Source organism: Gossypium arboreum, chromosome 8 (genome assembly GCF_025698485.1).
Source record: "Gossypium arboreum isolate Shixiya-1 chromosome 8, ASM2569848v2, whole genome shotgun sequence".
NCBI lineage: Eukaryota > Viridiplantae > Streptophyta > Magnoliopsida > Malvales > Malvaceae > Gossypium > Gossypium arboreum.
Genome location: NC_069077.1, coordinates 6,072,523 through 6,096,792, shown reverse-complemented (window position 1 = coordinate 6,096,792; position 24,270 = coordinate 6,072,523). Strand labels below are relative to the sequence as shown.

The 24,270-nt window shown below is 33.2% G+C and overlaps 1 protein-coding gene across 1 annotated transcript; it reads left to right on the top strand.

Moving 5' to 3' along the window:
- Positions 1–14,702: 14,702 nt before the first annotated feature.
- On the top strand, positions 14,703–23,403 carry LOC108465962 (basic leucine zipper 34-like). Its single transcript, XM_053018453.1, has 4 exons — positions 14,703–14,809; positions 14,949–15,039; positions 22,784–22,910; positions 23,015–23,403. Exons 1-4 carry the CDS (start codon positions 14,781–14,783, stop codon positions 23,266–23,268), a joined length of 501 nt encoding a protein of 166 aa, XP_052874413.1. The 5' UTR covers positions 14,703–14,780; the 3' UTR covers positions 23,269–23,403.
- Positions 23,404–24,270: the final 867 nt, after the last annotated feature.

Sequence of the window (24,270 nt, the reverse complement as noted above, 5' to 3'; positions counted from 1 at the left end):
ATACATAATAAAATCTCAACATTATTGTGGAGTTAAAAAATTTATTATGTGTACCATTAATCATTTCCTTTCTATTTTTAACCAAATACAAATTAATGAAACTAATTCTCTTTATTAAATTTAACAATTAGGGATGACAAAATTACTTAAATCCGGCAATTTTGATTTGATTTAATAAAATATCTATTTGCTCTCCCAATTTCTTTGTTCTTTACTCTTTTTATCTTTATTTCATAATACTATTTTATTTTTAATTTAATATTTAACAATTTTATGTTTCTTTCATATATTAAAGTTTTATATGTAACTTAAACATTTTTTTATTATGTTTACATTGTAGTATTATATATTCTTATAAATTTAATTTTTATGTGTTGTAAATTACATAATATATAAAAGTAATATATTATAATATATTACAAACTTAGAAAATTGGCGAGTTGGGCTCGGGCTTTGAATGCTTGAGCTGAGCTCATACTTTAAATAAATTTTTTTTTAGGTTTAATATTTTTGTCTAAATCTTCTTAAATTTTGGATGGATCTTTGAACTTAAACGAATAGTTAAACCCTTGGACAAGCATACCTATCCCTAAAACTAAATCTAAAAGTTAACTTGATTCTTAAAATACAAAAACCTCATAAATCTATGTTGAAAATTGAAAGAAATATAATCTCTCAAGCTTGTCTTCCAAAAATCTATGTTGAAAATTGAAACAAAAATGATATTGGGTTGAGGCTGGTTTGATCGGTGCTGAATAATATATACAAATTTTAGTTCAAGGATAGATATTTAATATTAAGGGTCAGCGTTCAATCGAATCGAATGAAAAATTTTCGAGTTAATCGAGTTGATGAATTCTATTTTATCATTCTAATTCAATTTGAAATTATCTTGAATTGAGTCAAGTGTGATGAAATTTGAATTGAATCGAATCAAATATATTTGTTTAAGTTAAATTAAAAAAATATATTTTGGATTTTTATAATCACTGCCACCCACCATAATCAAATTTGTTATTAACTTTCATCCCCTCATAATTTATATATTAATCTTTTTATATACGGGTTAGTTTTTTTGCTTGCTGAGTTACTTCAATTATCTTTTGATTCTTGTCACTATGTATTTCGAAATTAAAAAATATATTAAATGTAAAAAATGTGATTTTTTAATAAAAGTTATCTTAAAGATAAAATGTGAAATTGATACCAACATAAAATTTTAACATGAATATTTTTTTGGATGATTTTAATTTTTGATTTGCGGGTAAAAGGTGATAAGTAAAAGTTTAGGGGGAAAATGAAAAGTTTTGAGGGTTGAGACACTACAGGAAAATAGGGCTTTAGCGGCATTTTTAGTGGTGTTTTATCAAAAAAAGCCGCAAAAATTGTAAAACACAGAGCAATAGCGGCGTTAAACGCCGCTAAAAACAGAGCAATAGCGGCGCTTTAGTAAAAAACGCTGCTAAAAAATAGAGCGTTAGCGGCGCTTTTGGTAAAACGCCGCTAAAAACCAGAGCATTAGCGGTGCTTTTGGTAAAACGCCGCTAAAAACCAGAGCATTAGCGGTGCCTTTGGTAAAACGCCGCTAAAAACCAGAGCATTAGCTGCGGTTTTGGAAAAACGCCGCTAAAAACCAGAGCATTAGCGGCGCTTTTGGAAAAACGCCGCTAAAAACTAGAGCATTAGCTGCGGTTTTGATAAAACGCCGCTAAAAACCAGAACATTAGCGGCGCTTTTGGAAAAACGCCGCTAAAATTCATATAACCCCTAAACCCCAAAAAAATCATAAACACTAATCTATAACCCCTAAAGCAATAATTATTAAAATTTATGGTTATACAATATATTAAATATTTTCTTATATAATCGTAAAAGAGATAGTATTGAATTTAAAATATTGAATTAATTATCATTATAGTTTAAGGTTTATGGTTTAAGATGGTTTAGGGTTTAGGGTTTATGAGTTAACTATGGTTTAAGATATATGGTTTAGGGTTTAAGGTTTAGGAGTTAACTAGTATTTGAAGGTTTATGATGAATTATGGGTTTAGGGATTATGATTTAGGGTTTAGGGGTTAGGGTTGGAGTTTAAGGTGCAAGGGTTTGGTGTTAAGGGTTAAGGGTTTAGTGTTTAGTGTTTATGGGATAGGGGTTAAGAGGTTTAGGGTTTAGATTAATTAGTATTTTTTTATTTATATATTAAATGATTTCTTATATAATTGTAAAAGAAATAATATTAATTTGAATATATTAAACTTATGATTATAGTTTAAATTATTTAAGAGATAATAGATAAACTTTATATATATATATTAAATGGTTAAAGATTTAATCTAAAAATATTTTGATATATTAAAATAATTCAATTCAAATTAATTCCTCTACACTTAATTTATTTAAGCGAAATTTAAACTTAAAATTTAGTCCTTATATTTTAATTTGATTAGTTTTAGTCCTGTATTTTTCAAATCGATCAATTTTATCTTTTGTACTTTTCAAAATTTAAAATTTTAGTCATGATCACTCAAATGATAGCAATTATATATGTTTGGTTAAATTCGCTATTAGTCTTAGTATTGTGCGTAAAGTTGTAGGTTGAGTTCATGTTATCCAATTATACTTTATCATGTAATGTTTTTATCAAAAAGTTAATAATATTAACTATTTGGATAAATTGATAATATTATAAAATATATAGACTAAATGATATTAAAATTAAAGTATATGCAAAAAAATCAAATTTAAATATATTAGAGACCAAATTAAAATCTAACCATTTTAGTAAATAATAATAATAATAATAATAATAATAATAATAATAATAATAATAATAATAATAATAATAATAATAATAAAAGATAAAAAAAAGAAAGAAAAAATTATTGGGCTGCATACTTAGTGGCGTTTTTTAAAAACGCCGCAAAAGATATGAATTACCGTCGTTTTCATAAAAAACGCCACAAACACCCCCCTTTACTTTCCCCAATTCAGATTATCCCCGAACGTCTGATTCCTCAAACTTTGAATCTCCAAATCCCCTAAAATTTCTCCCAATTCGATATCCTCAAATCGGTTTCCCAAAATCCCCAAATCAAAATACCTTTGATTTTTGCCGAAGTCCTTTTGATTCTCTTTTTTTTTTCATTTTCATTTTCATTTATCATTGAAAGAAAATAAAAGAGGAAAAAAAAAGTTCTGATAAACTTGAATGAAGAATAGATGGCAAAATCGTTGAAGCCAGCGTCCTCCGATGAAGAACTGTACAATGCTTCGAGTTCATCGAAGAGGAGCGAATGAACGCTCATGTTAACGGCAAAGAAGACGATGAGGAGGAGATTGAAGCTGTTGCTCGTTCCGCCACGCCTCCGACAAAGATGATGACGCCGTCCATGAAGAAAACGCCGATGATGCTGATGATGTAATTTTACGATTCTGACACTCTTTTATCTTTCTCCTTTTACTTTGGTTTCGATTTTTTACGATTTTAGCTTTCGGACTTAGCTATTTGGTTCCAGGGTTTGCTGTTGATCATAAAAAATTATTTGTTTCGGATTTATTTTTTCTATGTTCTTTATGTTTGCCAGAGCTTTATTGTTCAAAGAGGTGATAACTGGTACTACTATTGTGTATCAAATGTAGAGCTGTAAACATGAGAATTGGAATGTAGTCGCTAAGTACTTAACGGAAGATCTTCCCCTTTTTCTCACTTCCAAGAATCTAAAAGATGTTAATGATGTATTATGTATGGTATTTAGATCAACACCTTCTAGTTTGAGGGATTTCATCAAGTGGATTGTAGAGATTCAGAGACAAGATGATGGTGGTACCGTTTTAAGTAAAGAGGAGAAAGGAAGGGTTGCACTCAAGGTATGATGGGCATATTTGTTTATCTTTCAGTAAACTACCATTTATCTTTTTAGTTAATTCCTTCTTTATGAGTTACATCTGCAGACTGTCTCCCAACTTTGCTCCAAGAGGAGGTAATGTCTGGTTTCTTATATATTTTTTTCATTGTTTTTTGTATCAAATTCTTCGTTCCTTTTAGGAATTGACTTTATGAGTTTTTCTTAAACACCAATTTCCAGACTCTTCGGATATCATCCTCATTTTAGACAATTCTGTAGCCACTTAAAGCTTTTCACATATCCTAACAAATAGTCCATAGGCTTTTGGCTAAGAATTCAATAATCTTTCATGGTCTTGCTGTTTGATACTTGTTATTCAGGTCATGATATATATTTTTTCATTAGAAGCAAAAAGTTTATCTCGGGATGTCTGCTTGACAGGATCTCAATATCTCTCCTCATCTTCTTGATTTTTTCTTCTTAGAGAATCTTGTTGAAGAACAATCTTGGACAAACTTCGTATTGGATTCATTATGAAAATCATTTGTGTCATTTACTACTAATATTTATACATCAACCACATTTTCTTGTGAACATGCAAAATAGAATTTCTATTATTATTATTATTGAATATATTTTTATGCATGTGTGGAAGTGATTCCTTGTTAATTGTTATTCTATATCCAAAATGTCGATCCTATCAATTCTCCCGCATTCGCATCCTAGTTAAGTTCATCGATAAATGCTACTGAGACAACCGATTTTTTTCATCTTTGAACTACTCTCTTTTTAGGAGGAAAAAAAATGATGTAACAGATTGAGCCATGTTCGATCTTGTTTCACGCTAAGCGCTTATATAAAAGTATCTGAGCCACAACCCTTATTATCCACTTTTGTCTATTAAACAAGGTTTTTCACTAGTTATAGGTGGTTTCAACATTTATGCTTAGGGAAAATATTCTGTCTTTTTCAATGTCTTTTTGAATGTTTGTTTAAAGTAAAATAGGATGGTCAAGGTAAAAGATTTTTCAGTTAATGTGAAAGTACCTCTTTATTCCTGTAAAATATTTTATCAAATATTTTTTTGTAAGATATTTTTCAAACTGCTAAGATTATATCCATTGTAATATCCTTATACTTGACCTGAACATCGGATCAAAACATTAAGATGTTACATTCTCTACTACATTCTTCACTTATCAAATATTTTTTTAATAAATTTTCATAACTTTTTAATTTAATTTTTTATCATAAAAGTTTAATATCTACTAATTAATCATATTAAATTAATTTTCTTTCTTGTTACACTTTAATCACATAATTTTCCCCAAAGGCATACTATTTTCACTTAGCATTTTTATCAATGTTGCTTCATTGTCAATTAATAGAACACCATATCCTTGGCTATCGGGTTTTGCTTGGTAGTTATGCAGCTATTTATTGAAAGTTGAAACTCATGCCTGTTTTATGAATGCTTACATGCATGGCAAGTCGTTGTTAGCCTTTCTTTCTATTATGTTTGTTGCTTTGTATTAGCATTCTCTATGCTACTTGCTCGCAAAGTTCCAAGTTTCCATTTTTATTAAAGATGGCAATCGGTATTTGGAAATGTTAATTATCGATCTTTGGCAATTTTGCCCAATGAATTAAGCTAATTTTATGGTTCTATCTTTAATTAATGCAGGGTGAGCAATGCCTCCTTTACTGGTCGGTTTCCTATTTCTTTGTCATGGATGGATGTATTTACAGGATGAGCAATGCCTCCCATACACAATTTAGCAATTTTGGAAGCTCTCATTCTTCTAATTCACTTCAAAGCATCGATCAGTCTATGTGAATGACCAGTTGGAAGAGAAGTGGTATAGTAGTCGGAGGAAATCAATGAAGGTGTTTGCACAATTTTATCTAATATATACAGATTTGGGTGTGCTGCTTTTGAGGTACAAAACAAATTGTTCTTCTATTGTTAGAATTAAGTGACCCAAATTCTTATTTAAATAAAATACGATGGAAAATAAAATAAAAGTAAAATCCATATAGAACTAGATTTCTTTTATTTTATTTTAGAATAAGGTTTTAAACCTTATTAAACTCCATCTATTTTATATTGATTAGGATAAGGTGTTTCAATCCTACTAGAATATGGCTTTGCAAGCCTATAAATAGACATAGTCTATTCCTCTTGTATTTGAGTAAAAATTTTTCGACATAGTGAATTTTCTTCTCCTCTTGTGGTTTTTTTCCGAAAGGGTTTCCACGTAAAATTTATGTGTTCTTTATTTTATTTATTTTATTCTATTTTATTTTTCACAAATTGGTATCGAGCTTAGGGTTATTCATCTCGATCACGGTAATGGCGTCTTTGAAGTATGAAATTCATTGTTGGATCGCAACACCGATTTGCGTTGTGGCAAATTAAGATGCAAGCGCTTCTTGCAGATGGATCTAGAGGATGCCCCGCTAGGATAGATAAGATGCCTTCGACATTAACAGATGAAGAGAAGAAGCGTAAGGATCGAAAGGCATTAACACAATTACATCTGCATTTGTCCAACGAAATTTTGCAGGATGTGATGAAAGAGAAAACTGCCACTGCATTATGGAAGAGGCTAGAACAAATATGTATGTCGAAAACTCTAACAAGCAAGTTGCATATGAAGCAGCGTCTTTATGCTCATCGTTTGGAGGAAGGTGCGTCTATACACGAACACTTAACAGTGTTTAAAGAAATTCTCTCAAACTTGGAGGCCATGGAGGTTCAGTATGATAAGGAAGATCTAGGGTTGATTCTACTTTGTTCGTTGCCCCCGTCTTATTCAACCTTTAGAGACACGATTTTATATAGCCATGAGTCTCTCACGGTTGATGAGGTTTATGATTCTTTAACCTCGTATGATAAGATGAAGCATCTTGTGGTTAAACCCAACTCTCGGGAGAGGGTCTCATTGTTCGTGGGAGACAAGACCGGAATGTTGATGATGATCGTGGTAGAACACGAGAGCGGAATCCTCGTGGTAAATCTAAGGGTAGATCAAAATCTTCAAACAGAGGTAAAACTTGCAACTTCGCAAGAAGAAAGGGCACATTAAATCTGAGTGCTATAAGCTACAAAATAAGATTAAAAGGAGGTGCGAATCAAAAGAGAAAACACCGGAAAATTCGGTGAAGTGATGTTGTAGAAGACTACAATGATGGTGAACTTCTAGTTGCTTCATCAATGATTCTAAAGTAAGCGAGGAGTGGATACTTGATTCAGTGCACCTTCCACATGAGTCCCAATCGGGATTGGTTTACAACTTATGAAACGATGTCTGAAGGTGTTGTTTTGATGGGAAATAATGCTTCATGTAAAATCGCGGTGTTGGTACAATTAAAGTTAAGATGTTTGATGGAGTTGTCGAACACTTAGTGACGTGCGGCATGTTCGAATTGAAAAGAAATTTAATTTCGTTGAGTACTCTTGATTCAAAAGAATGCAGATACAATGAAAGTGGGGTTTTAAAGATTTCAAAGGGTCCTTGTTGTGATGAAAGGGCAAAGAAAGATTGCCAAGTTATATGTTTCTGAGGTTCAATCTATTCTTGGTGATCAATTGTCGCTTCCTCTTCCTTGTCGGATGATGATATTACTAAACTTTGGCATATCGCCTAGGGCATATGAGTGAGAATGGCATGGCGAAATTAAGCAAAGAGGACTTCTTAATGGGCAAAGAATTTGCAAACTGAATTTCTGTGAGCACTTGTGTTTTGGGAAGCAAAGAGAGTTCGATTCACTAGAGGAATCCATAACACGAAGGAAACGTTGGAGTATATCCATTCGATCGTGGGGCCGTCGAGTGCCTTGAGAGGTGGAGCTAATTATATGCTAACCTTTATTGATGATTTTTCCAGAAAAGTTTGGGCGTTCTTCCAAGCGAAAAGCGATGTGTTTTCCACATTTAAGTCTTGGAAAATTATGATTGAAAAACAGACGGAAAAGCAGATAAAATACCTCCGTCTGCAGACAATGGTTAGAGTTACGCTACGATGAGTTTAATAGATTGTGCAAGTCGAAGGATCATGAGACACTTGACGGTTTGTCATACTCCACAGCAAAACGGCGTTGCGAGCGAATGAACGAACGATCATGGAGAAGGTTCGATGTATGTTGTCAAATGCCAACTTACAAAGTCATTTTGGCGAAGCGACCTCTCTTGCATGTTTTTGATCAACCGATCTCCATCCGTTGCCATTGAGAAAAAGACTCCACAAGAGGTATGGTCCGTAATCCCGCTAATTATTCGATTTAAAGATTTTTGGGTGTCTGCGTATGCTCATGTTGATAATGGAAAATTGGAACCGAGATCCATTAAATGCGTTTTCTTGGTTATAAAGTGGTGTAAAAGGCTATAAGTTATGGTGTCCTGAAAATAGAAAAGTTGTGATTAGCAGAGATGTTGTTTTTGATGAAACTGCTATGCTACCTAACTTATCTCTTAAAGACTCTTCCAATAAAGAAAACCAAAAGCGGTGGAGCATCGATTAATCTGAAATCAACTCCTCAAGCCAAGACAAAATTGAGAATAGAGTTGCTTCTTCACCGCAATACTCTATCGCCAAAAACAGGACAAGAAGAGAAATTAAACCTCCAAAGAAGTATGCCGAGGTTGATCTAGTTGCTTATGCTTTAAATGTGGTGAAGATATAGATGCGAATCAAGAGCCATTTAATTATTCGAGGCGATTAGTGTGAAGACTCGAAAAGTGGATGTTTGCTATGCAAGAGGAGATGGAATCACTCCACAAAAACAGAACATGGGATCTTGTAAAACTTCCTAAAGGTAAAAAGGTGTTCGTTGTAAATGTGTGTTTAAAAAGAAAGAAGGGACTCCAAGAGTTGAAGAACCGGATATAAAGCAAGGCTTGTTGCAAAGGGTTACAGTCAAATTCGAGTGGACTTCACAGATGTGTTCTCTCCAGGTTGTTAAGCATAGTTCGATTCGAGCTTTGCTTGGTATTGTGGCCATGCATGATTTGGAGCTTGAGCGTTAGATGTAAAACGCATTTTGCATGGAGAACTTGAGGAAGATATTTACATGCAACAACGGAGGGTTTTATAGTCTCGAAAAAAGAGGACTATGTTTGCTTCTGAAAAAGTCCCTTTACGGTTTGAAACAGATCACCAAGACAAGGGTACAAGAGGTTTGATTCCTTTATGACTTCTCATGATTTCAAAAGAAGTAGTTTTGACAGTTGTGTCTACTTTAAGAAAAACAGTGATGGTTCGTTTGTGTATCTACTTCTTTATGTTGATGACATGTTGATAACAAAGAAAAGATAAAGAGAGATAAGAAAGGTTAAAGCCCAACTAAGTGAAGAATTTGAGATGAAAGATTTAGGACCAGCAAAGAAGATACTTGGTATGGAGATTCTCGAGATAGAAAAGCAAGTAAATTGTACCTAAGTCGGAAGGGTACATTGAGAAAGTTCTTTGCGGGTTCAATATGCAGAGTGCTAAGCTGTTAGTACTCCTTTAGCAGACCATTTCAGACTTTCATCGGCCTTATCTCCTCAATCGATAATGAGATTGAGTACATGTCACATGTTCCATACTCTAGTGCAGAGGATCTCTCATGTATGCTATGGTTTGTTCACGTCTAGATTTATCATATGCGATCGGTGCGATTAGCGAGATACATGGCGAATCTCGGTAAAAACACCGGAAAGCGCTTCGATGGATTTTAAGATACTTACGAGGCACTACTAATGTTTGCTTACAGTTTGGAAGAACTAAAGATGGAGTTATAGGGTATGTTGATGCTGATTTTGCTGGAGACCTTGATAGAAGAAGATCTCTCACGAGTTACGTCTTTACAATCGGAGGTTGTGCAATTAGTTGGAAAGCCACTTTACAAACTACGATCGCTTTGTCTACCACTGAAGTTTGAGTACATGGCGATTCTTGAGGCTTGTAAAGAAGCTATTTGGTTGAAGGGACTATTTAGTGAACTCAATGAAGACCTTCAAATCAGCACGATATTTTGTGACGGTCAGTGCCATCTTTCTTACAAAAGATCAAATATTTCATGAGAGAACAAAACACATTGATATTCGGTATCATTTTGTTCGTGATATTATTGCTCGTGGTGATATTGTTGTGAGCAAAATTAGCACTCATGAAAATCCTGCAGATATGATGACTAAGTCACTTCCTATAACCAAGTTTGAGCATTGCTTAGACTTGGTTGGTGTTCATTGTTGAAGTTAAACCCTTAAGGGGTTTTTGGAAGAGGTGAAGAACTTGTTTATTGAAAGTTCGCGATGAAGAACTTGTTCATTGAGAATTTGTTTCAAGGTGGAGATTGTTAGAATTAAGTGACCCAAATTCTTATTTAAATAAAATACGATGGACAATAAAATAAAAGTAAAATCCATATAGAACTAGACTTCTTTTATTTTATTTTAGAATAAGGTTTTAAACCTTATTAAACTCCATCTATTTTATATTGATTAGATAAGGTGTTTCAATCCTACTAGAATATGGCTTTGCAAGCCTATAAATAGACATAGTCTATTCCTCTTGTATTTGAGTAAAAATTTTTCGACATAGTGAATTTTCTTCTCCTCTGCCCGTGGTTTTTTTCCCGAAAGGGTTTCCACGTAAAATTTATGTGTTCTTTATTTTTATTTATTTTATTCTATTTTATTTTTCACATCTATCTTTTATTTGTTTTCTTATCTATTTTTTATCTGCGTGGAAGAGAGTGGATATTTGTATTCGTTCTAAAAAGCAATTTGATTGTTTCTTTCAGTTGCTTTGTCAATATGAATCGAGAGAGCACATCTCTTTGCAATGTTGGATCTATGCCATAGGATTTTTCCTCCAACTTTTCTATCGAAAATCTCAAGGAAGCTGGATTTTGTCTTAGACTACTTCACCCAGAACCTTCTTTAGCCCAACAACCGGTACTACAAATTGTTCATCGGTGCTAAATGTGAAGCTCTAGAATCTTATAACCGATGTTGGATATTGAGACTTTGAAAAAGTAGCATGCTAATGTGTAGGCTAGAATTTTAAATGCCTTAGTGATTAGACTATGATAATTATATATATATATATATATATATATATAGTAAGCTATATCTCTATGATAACCTATGTATCTTGCAAAAAGCATTAGTGAATTAGATGATGAATTGATTGGAGAATTATATTCCATTTATTATTGGTGTAAAGAACAAGAATAGAAAATTAACAAACTATAAAAAACAAAAATGTGAAGTAGTCATCTTGGAGATCTGCATGGAATTAAATTTCAAGTAACGGTATGTTGATGAAACCATTTTCGCTTTATTATTTTATGGCTAAGTCTTAAGCATTAATGCTTACGTTAGTATCAACTTGCTTTCTTTGTGCTTGTATTTGTAAATGTTAGGACCACGATGTCCATTTATAATTCAATATAGGATTCTAAGTTTATAGTTGTTGATATTTATCGGGGATATCCTACAATCCAAGTACTTAATAGATTCCAAGAAGTATTTGCGGAAGAACGTCGTCATCCATTAACCGAGATGATCTTGAATCGAATTATTATTGCATTTCCTTGGTTTATCAAAAGAGAAAAGCGAAGCATGCCTCGAAATTAATGGAAGATATTGCTTGCTTGGAAGTAGATATTAAAGAGGTTGAGAAAAGAGGTTGGAAGCAACAGATATTGCATTTCCTTGATTTTAATTGTGTTATTAATTTATTATTTTAAATTCTAAATTTAAATTCATTAATTTTTGTATTTAGTTTTAAAGTTAAAATTTTAATAGAAAATTTGTATATTTATATCATGGATATTATTCTTCTCAATATTTTGATAATAAATTTTAAATTTTTATATTTTTCATGACCTTTATAATATTTTATAATATTTTTTTGAATTTCATGACATTTAGCGTTTTGAGAAAAGCGCCACTAAAGGTCATGACCTTTAGCGTGTTTGTGGGGAAAGTGCTGCTAAAGGTCATGACTTTTCTTGGCGTTGTGGGGAAAGCGCGCTAAAAGTCATGATTTTAGCGACTTAAAAGCGCCGCTAAAAGCCTAAAAAACGCCGCTAAAAGTCAATTTTGCTGTTGTGAGAGTAAAATTTTCGAGGAAGTAAATGAGGAAGTAAAATTTGGGGGGTGGGTTTGGGGTAGAAGGGGTGGGATGGGAGGAGTAAAAGTTTTGGGGAAAGTAAATAAGTTTGAAAGTTTGGGGTAAAATGTAAAATATTATACTTTGGTATTTAATTTATTTGAATTATTCAAGTTATTGAATTGAAAACCAAACTCGATTCGAATTCGGAATTTGAGTTGACTCAAATAATTCAATTAATTCGAATAACTCGATTCATTTAACTCAAAATTCAAATTTTTTTCGATTTTTTTGAGTTGAATCGAATTTTACTCATCTCTATTTAATAAAACCTTAAAAAATTGTTTACTATTCACTCGATAACTGCAGGTGTATTGTATCGTAGTTAAGTAATAATTATAACTATTCATTAGGAAGTATTTTAAGAATTGAATCCATAAGAAAGTATGTAGCTGACTTAAACTAACTAACTTGACTCCATAACTAAGTTTCTAATATAAGTCAACAATTAATAAAACAAATAAATATACAGAGTCCACGAAAAGAATGCAAATAAGATAATGGAACTATACAAACTAATGTTATTTATTCTCGATTCATAAATAGAGTGGTTAATAATCTCCTTCAATCAATGACAATTAATAATCTATATCGGATTAACCTGGATATAGAATTGGAAAGCACAAGTGTCCCTGTCCTCCTTCCTCACCGTCTTCAAGTGATATACTTCAGTTAATAGCTTCACCCTTGGTTGTTAAGGTCTTCAATTGGAGGTTGTTACCTGGAACCAAAAAAATCTCTTTATTAAATTGCTAAGGAAAAATTAAGGAGGTATTCAATTTACAAAATATTTATGTGGAAAAAATTAATGAGAAATTATTAACATGTTTTCAAGTGATACTAAAACATTCAACCATTTCAACTAAGTCGTGGATGATACAAATAATAATTATCCAAAAGAATTATTGAATACATTTCTACCAAATGGTTTTCCTCCACATAAATTGATCTTAAAAGTTAATTATCCAATTATACTTTTAAGAAATCTGGATCCATCAAATAGCTTGTGTAATGGAACAAGAATGGTCTGCAAACCCTTTGATAATAATGTAACACATTGGTCAACATGTTGGAAAACATGTCCTTTTACCAATAATTCTACTATCATCTGCAGAAAATGAATGATATTCTTTTCAATTTAAGGGAAAGGAATTTTCAATGTCTTTTTGCTATAACTATTGATAAAGCACAAGGCCAAATAACACCAATAGTAGGAGTGTATTTGTTGCAACATGTTTTCTCTCATGGATAATTATATGTTCTATTATCAATGTCATCATCAAAAGTTTTAGTTAAATCAAACAAAAAAAACACGAAAAAAAAAACCGAAAAAATATGGTATATTGAGAGATGTTATTGTAAGAAAAATATTTATACAGCATCTATTTTATAACTGAAAATAACATTATTATTATGTGGATTTATAATACAACTAATTATTTTGAATGAGAGTGAAGGTGCATGGGAGACGGAGAGGAGCTGTTAAGGTTGAGGGAGATTGGAAATGGTAGATGATGGTTGTGATGGTGATGGGAGGAGAGGAAGATGGAGAGAGAAGGGTTTGATTGGAAAATGATAAAAGAATCTAAAATAAATAAATTTTTATTTGTTGTTTAAAAATATTGTTTATTATACCCAAATAATATGTCCAAATTTAAAATTTATTTGTATATTAAATAACTTGATTTATAATAATGAAGTTCATTTTTTATTCGTTTCTTTATATGCGTCATTATTATTTGTCGATACAGTTGCTAAATCTGCGCAACTTCCTCTTGATATATGGTCAGTTGATGTCATGGAGGGGCCTATTTTTATTTCGGCTCTTATAAATGTTGCTACTATTGTAGCTACGGGTATTTTTCTTATAACCCGCCTTCTTTCTCTTTTTATAGTTATACATTACATAATGAATTTAATATCTTTGGTAGGTTATTAATAACGGTATTATTAGGAGCTACTTTAGCGTCAAAAAGATATTAAAAACGGGTATCAATGTGGAAAAAACATGTATATTTTGAAAGATTATCCACAAACATACTGAAAGATTCACCAGAGATTAACGCTTCAGAGGCCATTTTGAATTGGAAGTTAATCCGAAAAATAAACAATACACCGGCGTTGGCTTAATCATTTTTTGTGGTCAAGCATGTTGATAAAATAACCATCCATTTTTTTACAGTGACCATACATGGATATATTTCTTATTAGGATTCCAAATATGAAAGAATGACACAGTGTTTCCAGGATTTTTTTTTTTTTGCCAGAGTGTTTGACCATATAAGGTATCTTTTATCAGGATATTAAAAAAACATTGCCATAATTAGTTTGACCATATAAGGAAAATCAAACAAATACATGAATCTGCACATGCATTAGCATTTTAGACTTAAAACCCCCCATAGTAGTTGCCCCACTGGTTTATCTATATAAAAAGGAACGCTAGCTCCTAGGGTTGTTTCACCCACCGCAATCATTTCTTGTTTTTGGCAAAGGTAAATCTGTAGTGCTAGCAAGCCACTAACTCTTACAAGGTATATTAAGGTTGTACAATTTCTTAACTTTAAGCTTGTTTTCTGTATAGGTTATAGACTTGATTGAAGTAATGGCAGGAATTAATAATAGAGATGTTAATGAAGAAACAATCAATATTGCTCCATTCCCCAACTTACCATCCAATGGAAGTGGCAATGCTAATAATGAGAGAGTTCCTCAATCAACCAATGGAAATCAGGTCCCCCATGCTGAAGGACAAGGAGTTGACACTAACATGGCGATGGACCCTAAAATTCTCAAAAGGTGAAAAACATACATAGCATTTGCAATATATTATGTTTGGAAAATATTTTAGTCTATTATTATCTTATACACTTAAAAAGGTTTTAGTTTTGTTTCTCAAAAAGGTTGATGTATGTGATATTTTTGTGGTGTGTGTTAGGGCTGCCGCAAGCCGTCTATATTCGCAAAGGTATCGACTCAAACAGATCAACTACATTGCACAACTGGAAGCAAAAGCAAGGGCTCTCGAGGTAAACAAAATCGCTCATATATATGGCTCCATTTTGTGTTTAACTGTTAGATCTATTCTTGATGTTGAAGATTTAAGGCTTAAAATTTACGTGAAAACATTAAATTTGAAGTTGTCGTGCAATCTGAATGTAATAATAAAAGAGTTAAAATATTATGTAACCAAAAAAAGAAAAATTAAGAGTTAAAATATTAAGAAAAAGAAAATGTAAAATGCCTAATTTATTTTGTACGACAATGAAAGTTAAAACAGAAAATCTTTAAAGACGATAAAGATAAAAAGCATATGATCTAAAGAAAATTTCTAGTAATAATAGTTCCTACGTTATATGGAAAGAATAAAACATATAATTAATATAATGACGTCACATTATTAGTTATACAAAGACGTCACTTTGAAAACCTTTAATATCTTATTTAAAATCCTAAAAAGACTAAATACAAATAATTAAACTTTTTACATTTGATATCATATAATTAATTGTTCATGAATGGACTTATACCTAATAATATTTAAATAAAAGAAAATATTTAATACAATGTTAATGAAATTTTAAAATTTCACAAGTAAAATTAGGATAGCTATAAGTGTATATAGAATATATTAAAACTTTTAAAAAAAATCAAATATATATAGAATAGTTAGGACAGAGATAAAAACATTAAAAATGATTAGTTATTTATGTAAATATATTATGAAATTTATGTAAATATTAAAAATAAGTTTAGGTGAACTGTCTATAAAAATAGTTAAATCAAATCTAAGTCATTATTATGATATTGATACCATACATACACCTGGCTGAATCTAATTTATCTCATGAACACTTTTAAACATAAAATGACTATATTCAATATCGGGTCTTTACGGGCATAGGGTGGCCCCAAAAATTTTGAGAAAATTTTAATTAGCTCCCAAAAAATTTAAAAGATTTCTTTTTTTCTTGAAGTTTTAGAAAATTTCAATTAGGCACCTTCAATTTTTGAAATTTTTCATTAATCTCATGAAAATTTTAATTAAATCTTCAAATTTTTAAATATCTTTAAAATCTTAAAATTTTTGAAAATTTTATTAGACCCCAAAACTTAATTCTAGGATTTGCCATGGACTATATTTATATAAAAATATAATAATTCTTTCTTTTTATTTTTACAGAAAGCATAACAATTCTTTTATCATTTGCAAACTACTTATTTTAATTTTATGATTACAATTATAATTTTTTGTCAGCTAAAGTTTTAGTTCCCAAGAAATCTGAAGGATGTTATATAGATGAACATATCATACACCCAATTCACCTAAAAGGAAAACCCCTTCCAATCAAATTATTACTTAAAAAGTCTTAAAACATAATTCTGTTTTGATCAACTTAGCAAAGATGCTAGAGAAACAAATTAAATATGAAAAATCTATGCTAAACCTCCAAAATACAGTCACTAAATGTACCTGTTCTCATCCTACCAATGCTTTATTGTAACACCAATTCTACCATTAAAAAAATTATGAATTAGTCAAATCATCATCAAGTCCACAACTCTATGCTCGTAGCCTAGGGGTAACAAATTACTCCAAAGCAGTTTTAATGACTAAATCAAATTTTCGTCCCATTGCCTAATCCAAACACACTAGGGACTCATCCTTCTCCTCTCAATGACCATTTTCCTCCCTCTCTTACTACACACATATTTGCATTCGTTCTTTAAACAGGATGGATTTGTATTGGGTTAAATAATTATTTAGGATTTAAATTTAGTAACTTTTTTCATATTGGAGTCTAAATTTTTTTGTCTAAGTTAGGGTATGAACTTGACAATTGTTCTTACATTGAAATTTAAATTTTTTTTGTCCAAGCTAATCTTTGAACTTAGCAATTGTTCCTATATTTATATTTGAACTCAGCAATTTTCTTACATTAAGGTCTAAACTTTAAGGTTTTCATGAACTAATTTAAACAAAAAAAATTCAAACCCTAATATAAAAACAGCGAAAAAAAATTCAAACCTCAATATAAACCTAACTTACAAAAAAAAAAAAAAATTCAAACCACAAGAAAATTTACTAAAGTCAGACTCCATTTAGCATTTCAAATAACATTATTCCTAACTGTTGAAGTTTCAACATACTTTAACCGGGTAAAGTATGTATTTCAAACAGAATATCATTTGCTGGAACATTTGACAGCAACAAGATTCTCACACAAGCTTAAGAGATTAAAAGATTGAAAAACAAAAACAAGGAGAGCTTGAGTTCAAGAATAACTGAAAAATCATACTTTTTCATTAAGAAAACAGTAGCTTATATAAATTACAAAGTGAATGGACAATTACCTAATGACTTAACTACTCCCACTAATACTTAACAATTTCAAAATGTGAACCACATAAACAAGTAAGCTGATATGATCAGCCATTACATCTATTACATCAAAAATCTTACTAACTTTGATTACAAGTTACAAATTAACTAAGCAAGTTACATTTGAACAAAATAAACAAAAAGGGGACCATGTTGCTGCTGCTCTCGGTTCTGTTACATTGCAAGTCTGCTTGGTGAGCTGCTGGTCACATGTTGCATTGCAGACCAATGCTCAATACTCCTCCTTGGACTGTATGCAACAAACACCAATCATCTCCCTTAAGGCTTCAAATCTGAATGTATCAAGTGGCTTTGTTAGAATGTCAGCCAATTGGTCTTGTGAGTTGCAATGAATAAGGCTGATTTCTCCTGTCTGCTCAGCCTCTCTAACAAAATGAAATTTAATTTTAAAATGTTTGGTCTTGCCATGAAAGACTGGATTTTTAGCTATGGCTACTGCTGATTGGTTGTCAACCATGATTTCAGTAGCTTCACTTTGTTCTTCATTTAAATCAGACAATAACTTCCTGAGCCAAATGGCTTGATTCACCGCTGCTGCTGCTGCAATATACTCTGCTTCAGCTGTGGATTGGGCAACAGTTTGTTGCTTTTTTGAACTCCAACAAAATACTCCTGAGCCAAGAGTAAAGAAGTAACCTGAAGTGCTTCTCATATCATCTGCAGAGCCTGCCCAGTCACTGTCTGAATATCCCACCAGTTTAAGTTCATTTTCCTTCTTAAACATGACTCCAAGTTTCAAGGTTCCTTTAAGGTATCTAAGTACCCTTTTTGCTGCCTTAAAATGTGATGTGTCACAGTAGTGCATGAATCTAGACAACAAGCTAACAACATGCATAAGATCAGGTCTAGTTGCTGTCAAATAGAGTAAACAGCCTACTAGGCTTCTGTACTCCTTCTCATCAACTCTTTCTTGGTTTCCAAAGCTGGTCAGCTTCTCTCCTTGAGCCATTGGTGTGCTCACTGATTTGCAATTGGACATGCAGAACTTGTCTAGGATCTTCAGGGAAAATGCTTGCTGGCTGATGAAGATTCCTTGATCAGACTGGTTCACTTCCATGCCAAGGAAGTATGTCATGGCTCCCAAGTCAGTCATATCAAATACTTCCTTCATTTGAGTCTTGAAGTCATTGATCAAATCAGTTCTGCTTCCAGTCACCAGTAGATCGTCTACATAAACTGAAATAATCAGCAAAGTTTCATTTTTAGTCTTCTTTACATAAAGAGTTGGTTCACTCAGACTTTTCTCGAACCCAAGTTTGCACAAGTAAGTATCAACTCGATCATACCAGGCCCTAGGTGCCTGTTTCAGACCATACAAGGCTTTCTTCAGCCTATAGACTTTGTTTTCTTCTCCTGGAACTTTAAACCCTTCTGGTTGCTCTATGTAAATTTTTTCTTTCAGAAAACCATTCAAAAAAGCTGACTTGACATCCAATTGGTGAATCTTCCAATGTTTCTGTGCAGCCAAGGCAAAAAGAAGCTTGATTGTGTCAAGCCTAGCCACTGGAGCAAAAGTCTCCATAAAGTCAGTGCCATACTCTTGACTATAGCCCTTCACCACTAATTTTGCCTTATGTTTGTTCAAAGAACCATCTGAGTTAAATTTGGCTCTAAAAACCCACTTGACACCTATGACTTTCTTTTGGTCTGGCCTTTCAACCAAGTCCCATGTTTCATTCTTCCTGATCATCTCAAGTTCAGCTTCCATTGCCTTTTTCCAGCTTCTGTCCCTTGCAGCCTTTTCATAGCTTGAAGGCTCAACTATGGCTACATTACACCTATGATAGATGTCAGCAATGGTTCTGGTTCCTCGCACAGGAGGATCATCAATGTCACCACTTTCTAGTTCATTTTCAGTTGGCTCTAGGTTGATATCAAGTTGATCTTCAACAAACTGACTTGTTTCTGAATCATCCCAACTCCAAAACTTCTCTTCATCAAATCTGATGTCCCTGCTCACCAAAATCTTCTTTGTTGAAGGGTCATACACCCTATAGCCCTTTTTGGTACTACAATAGCCAACAAATATCCCAGGGGCAGACCTTCTTTCTAGTTTAGTTCTCTTTTCAGCTGGAATGAGTGCATAACACATGCATCCAAATACCTTCAAATGGGAAACGGATGGTTTGAGCCCATACCATGCCTCAAAGGGTGTTTTGTCCTTTACAGCTCTTGTAGGAAGCTTGTTCAATAGGTAAACTGAGGTGTTGACAGCTTCTGCCCAAAATTTGCTTGGAAGCTTATTTTGAAACAGCAGACATCTGGCCATATTCATCACTGTTCTGTTTTTCCTTTCACAAATTCCATTTTGCTGTGGAGTATAAACAGTGGTGAGCTGATGATGGATCCCTGCATGCTCACAAAGCTTCTGAAACCTCTCAGACAAGTACTTAGTCCCATTGTCAGTTCTCAAAGCCTTGATTTTGCAACCTGTTTGGTTCTCTACTAGTGCCTTGAATTTGCTAAAGGCCTCAAACACTTCAGATTTGTGTTTTATGAAGTAAACCCAGCAAAATCTAGTTAAATCATCAATAAACAGCACAAAATACTTGCTGTTATTCAAAGAAGGGGACTTCATTGGTCCACAAATATCAGAATGCACCAGTTCAAGCCTTTCTCGAGCTCTCCAAGCTTGGTTCACTGGGAATGGCAATCTAGCTTGTTTGCCAAACTGACAAACATCACAAACACTGTCACTTGCTTCTACTTTAGACATATCCTCCACCAAATTCTGTTTTTGTAACAGATCAAGTGATCTAAAGTTAACATGGCCTAATCTTCTATGCCATAGACCAAAGATTATCACCAAGCTTGCATAAGCTTTGTTTTCAAGCTGATTAACATCAAGTATGAAACATTTATCTACCATGCCTACTGTAATCATTTCTTGACCATGACAGTCCTTAATAACACATGAATCATTCTTGAAAACTAGGGAATACCCTTTTTCAACCAACTGACCAACACTCAACAGATTCTGATCAATATCAGGCACAAAGAGCACGTCTGAAATGACTTTGTTACCTGAACAAGTGCTGACTGAAACACTGCCCCTGCCTTTGGCTTCAATCAGTTCACCATTGCCAATTCTGATTTTTGAGACATAGCTTTTGTCTAGATCTTTGAACAGACTTTCATCACCTGCCATATGGTGTGAGTAGCCACTATCCACCAACCAATTGCTTTTGACTTTGCTTGAAGATGCAAAGCAAGAAGCTGTGAACACATGCTCCTCCTGAGCTTGAAGGTCTTCAGTAGCTTGAGCTTGAATCTGCTGCTGTGCTGGTACATTTGGTTTGTTTTTTCAAACTTTCTCAACGTGTCCAAACTGTTTGCAGCTCTTGCATTGGATGTCTGGCCTAAACCAGCAAAACCTTTCAGAGTGAGTGGTCTTCTTACAATGGACACATGGTGGAAACTTTCTCTTGCCTGAATCTCTCCTTGGTTTATCCCTCTTGTCAAGCCAAGGCTTCTTACCTTTCTGACTTGTGCTGGAACTTTCTTTGGCCTTTGCTTGGAAGGCTCCTTCTGGATGGTCTTCCTGCCTGTTGGCCCTTCTCTGCTCCAAAGCATATAGGGAGTTCACTAGCTCAGACAAAGAGATGGTTGTTAAGTCCCTTGAGTCCTCGAGTGATGAGATTTTAGATTCAAATCTCTCAGGAAGAGTGGTGATGACCTTCTCCACTACTCTACTCTCACTGAAGTCTTCACCAAGCAGCCTTATGCTGTTGACAGTGGTCATGATTCTATCTGAGTATTGCTTAATGCTCTCAGACTCTTTCATTTTCAGGTTTTCAAAGTCCCTCCTCAAGTTGATCACTTGTTGCTGCCTAGTTTTATCTGACCCCATGAACTCCTCCTTCAACCTTTCCCATGCTTCCTTAGGTGTGCTGCAGGCCATAATCCGAGTGAAGATTACATCTGTCACTCCATTTTGCAAGCAGGCCAAGGCTTTGTGCTTCTTGGTGCTCTCCTCAGCATGCTGCCTCATTTGTGCAATCGTGGGATTGGCCCTCAATGGAAGTGGTTCGATGTCATTTTCAACTACACTCCACAAGTTTTGAGCTTGAAGATAAGTCTTCATTTTAACTACCCAAATGTGGTAGTTCTCACCAGCAAATACTGGAGGTGGAGGTGTTGTAAAGCTCATCTTGCTGAAACAAACTTAACAGCCCCAATTTCTTCCTTCTTAAGCTTATATTTTCTCAACAAAACAACAAACAAAACAGAGGCCCTCAAAGACTTAGGCTCTGAATACCATTTGTTGAAGTTTCAACATACTTTAACCGGGTAAAGTATGTATTTCAAACAAAATATCATTTGCTGGAACATTTGACAGCAACAAGATTCTCACACAAGCTTAAGAGATTAAAAGATTGAAAAACAAAAACAAGGAGAGCTTGAGTTCAAGAATAACTGAAAAATCATACTTTTTCATTAAGAAAACAGTAGCTTATATAAATTACAAAGTGAATGGACAATTACCTAATGACTTAACTACTCCCACTAATACTTAACAATTTCAAAATGTGAACCACATAAACAAGTAAGCTGATATGATCAGCCATTACATCCATTACATCAAAAATCTTACTAACTTTGATTACAAGTTACAAATTAACTAAACAAGTTACATTTGAACAAAATAAACAAAAAGGCGACCATGTTGCTGCTGCTCTCGGTTCTGTTACATTGCAAGTCTGCTTGGTGAGCTGCTGGTCACATGTTGCATTGCAGACCAGTGCTCAATACTAACCCAGTCAGCTTGTTAGTAGCTACCTATTAACCATGGTATCCACTTGTTCATTCCTAGCTTCTAAAGCCCACTTATTATCATCAAGCCACTTGTTGAAATAACCCAACTTAGAAGCTGCAAGTTGCAGCCAACTCATGGGCCATGAACGAATCTTCCACTGGAAACCTCTTTTTCTATCAGTTGTAAACTGAATTTGGGACTCTTCTCCATAATATTTTTCCGGCATCATATTGGATCTCCTACATTTATTGGTATCATCAAAACCTGACATTGACTCCATATCAGTACCTGTCGTAATATCCTCAACTTTCCCTTTCATACGCACATCCAAAAGAAATTCCCAAACTCTTGCACGATATTTTTCATCATCACATTGCAATATGATTGTTTCATCAATCCTTGATTTGTCATTATCATAATCGAGCCCAAACAAAATTCCTAATAACACCTCATGTTAAATGAACCCAGACATAATTCAGTAATTGCAATATAAGAATTTATACTTCCATAGTACGGCTAAATGAACATCTCATATTAAATTAGTAGGGAAATATTCATTCACTTTAAATTTCTTTTGGTGCTAAACCCTAACATTATCTTTATATGTGCACAGGCAGAAGTAGCGGCCGCCTATCCCAAGATCAGAGATGCTGATGCTCAGAACTCAATGCTGCGAGCGGAGAATGGTTCCATGCAGGAAAAGCTGTCAGTCCTCTCTGGAGAGATTATGTTGAAAGAAGGTTTTCCTTATTATATATATACCCCTCACCCTCACCCTCTCTCTTAATTTCTTTCTTTATTTCTAATGAGCCAAAACCTGATGTTGGAATAATGTTTTCCAAAGCCAAATATCATGAGCTAAAGAAGGAGAAGGACGCGTTGAAGCAACTGTCTTTGATGCAACTATCACCCGCATTTGCAGAATCCTCCCAACCAAATCATTACGGCTACCCACCGGTGAATAATATGGCCATGGACCAACCAGGATTCAATCAGTTTGTGGGAGCAGTAGCTCCGCCGCCAATGATGCAGAATCAAAATACTGAGAACGAGTTTAGGTTTGATGTCAACTTTGGAGACAACTATAATCCGATGTGAACTTCCAGCTTTTGGATAAGACTGAGAATATCTCCTCGTTTGAATCTTATCTTGTAGTGCTTTTTAGTTGGCTTGCTGGCTTTGTTTGTTTTAGTTAAATTTGCATGGACTTTACAGTATACAGTACTTTTTAAAGTATTTTTCTCAGCCATAAGCTGGAAACTAGGGATATAATAAAATGGAGAAACAATTTCTGAAGAGTTGATTGATTTTCCATAAGTTTCATTTACAATTGGATGATTCCTAGAATCATATCACAACTTATGTTTGTATTGGGGTGAGTCCGTTGATAATAACCATTATGCATAATGATAAATTCTACCCTCAACTTTACATATGTTTTCAATTTGGTCCTTATTCGTTTTTTTAGTTGAATTTGACCATTAATCTTCTAAAGAAAGTCAAATTATTTTTTTAACTAAAATGCTGACTAAATTATTAATTTTTAACGATGTTTGCATGACAATCCGTATGACAACACATACGTGCTTCATCTTAGGCACTATTTGTCTTATATGTTACATCAACAAATAATTTAAAATTTATAAAATATTCAAAAATAAAAAAATAAAAATATACAATATACAAAGTTTATAAAAATTCAAAAAAAAAAGCATGAAGTATATGCAGATTATCGTATGGGCTGCTGTATTTAAAAATTTATTGTTTTAATTAGTATTTCCGTTAAAAAATAATAATTCGACTCTTTTTAGAAGGTTAATGGTCAAATTCAACCATTTTTAAAATAATGAAGGCTAAACTTAACTTAAAAGAAGAATAAAGATCAAATCGATAAAACGTGTAAATATTAAGTGTTAAATTTATCATTATGCCTAACTATTAATATCACCTTTGGTTGTCATTGTTGTAAGGTGCAACTATGGTTACAACTATAGTAGTTTTTGCAACTTGAGGCATAGTTATATTAAACCATAACTTGCCTTACTTATTTGAGATAAGTCGGTTAACCACTATTACTTTACATTAATTGTCGTGAGTTGT

What these genes read in the sequence shown, in the direction of transcription:
- LOC108465962 (XM_053018453.1), top strand. Translation starts at nt 14,781, where the DNA reads ATGGCGATGGACCCTAAAATTCTCAAAAG. An exon ending in GACCCTAAAATTCTCAAAAG is followed by an intron (nt 14,810 to 14,948) that starts GTGAAAAACATA and finishes GGTGTGTGTTAG; the next exon opens with GGCTGCCGCAAGCCGTCTAT. An exon ending in AGAGATTATGTTGAAAGAAG is followed by an intron (nt 22,911 to 23,014) that starts GTTTTCCTTATT and finishes TGTTTTCCAAAG; the next exon opens with CCAAATATCATGAGCTAAAG.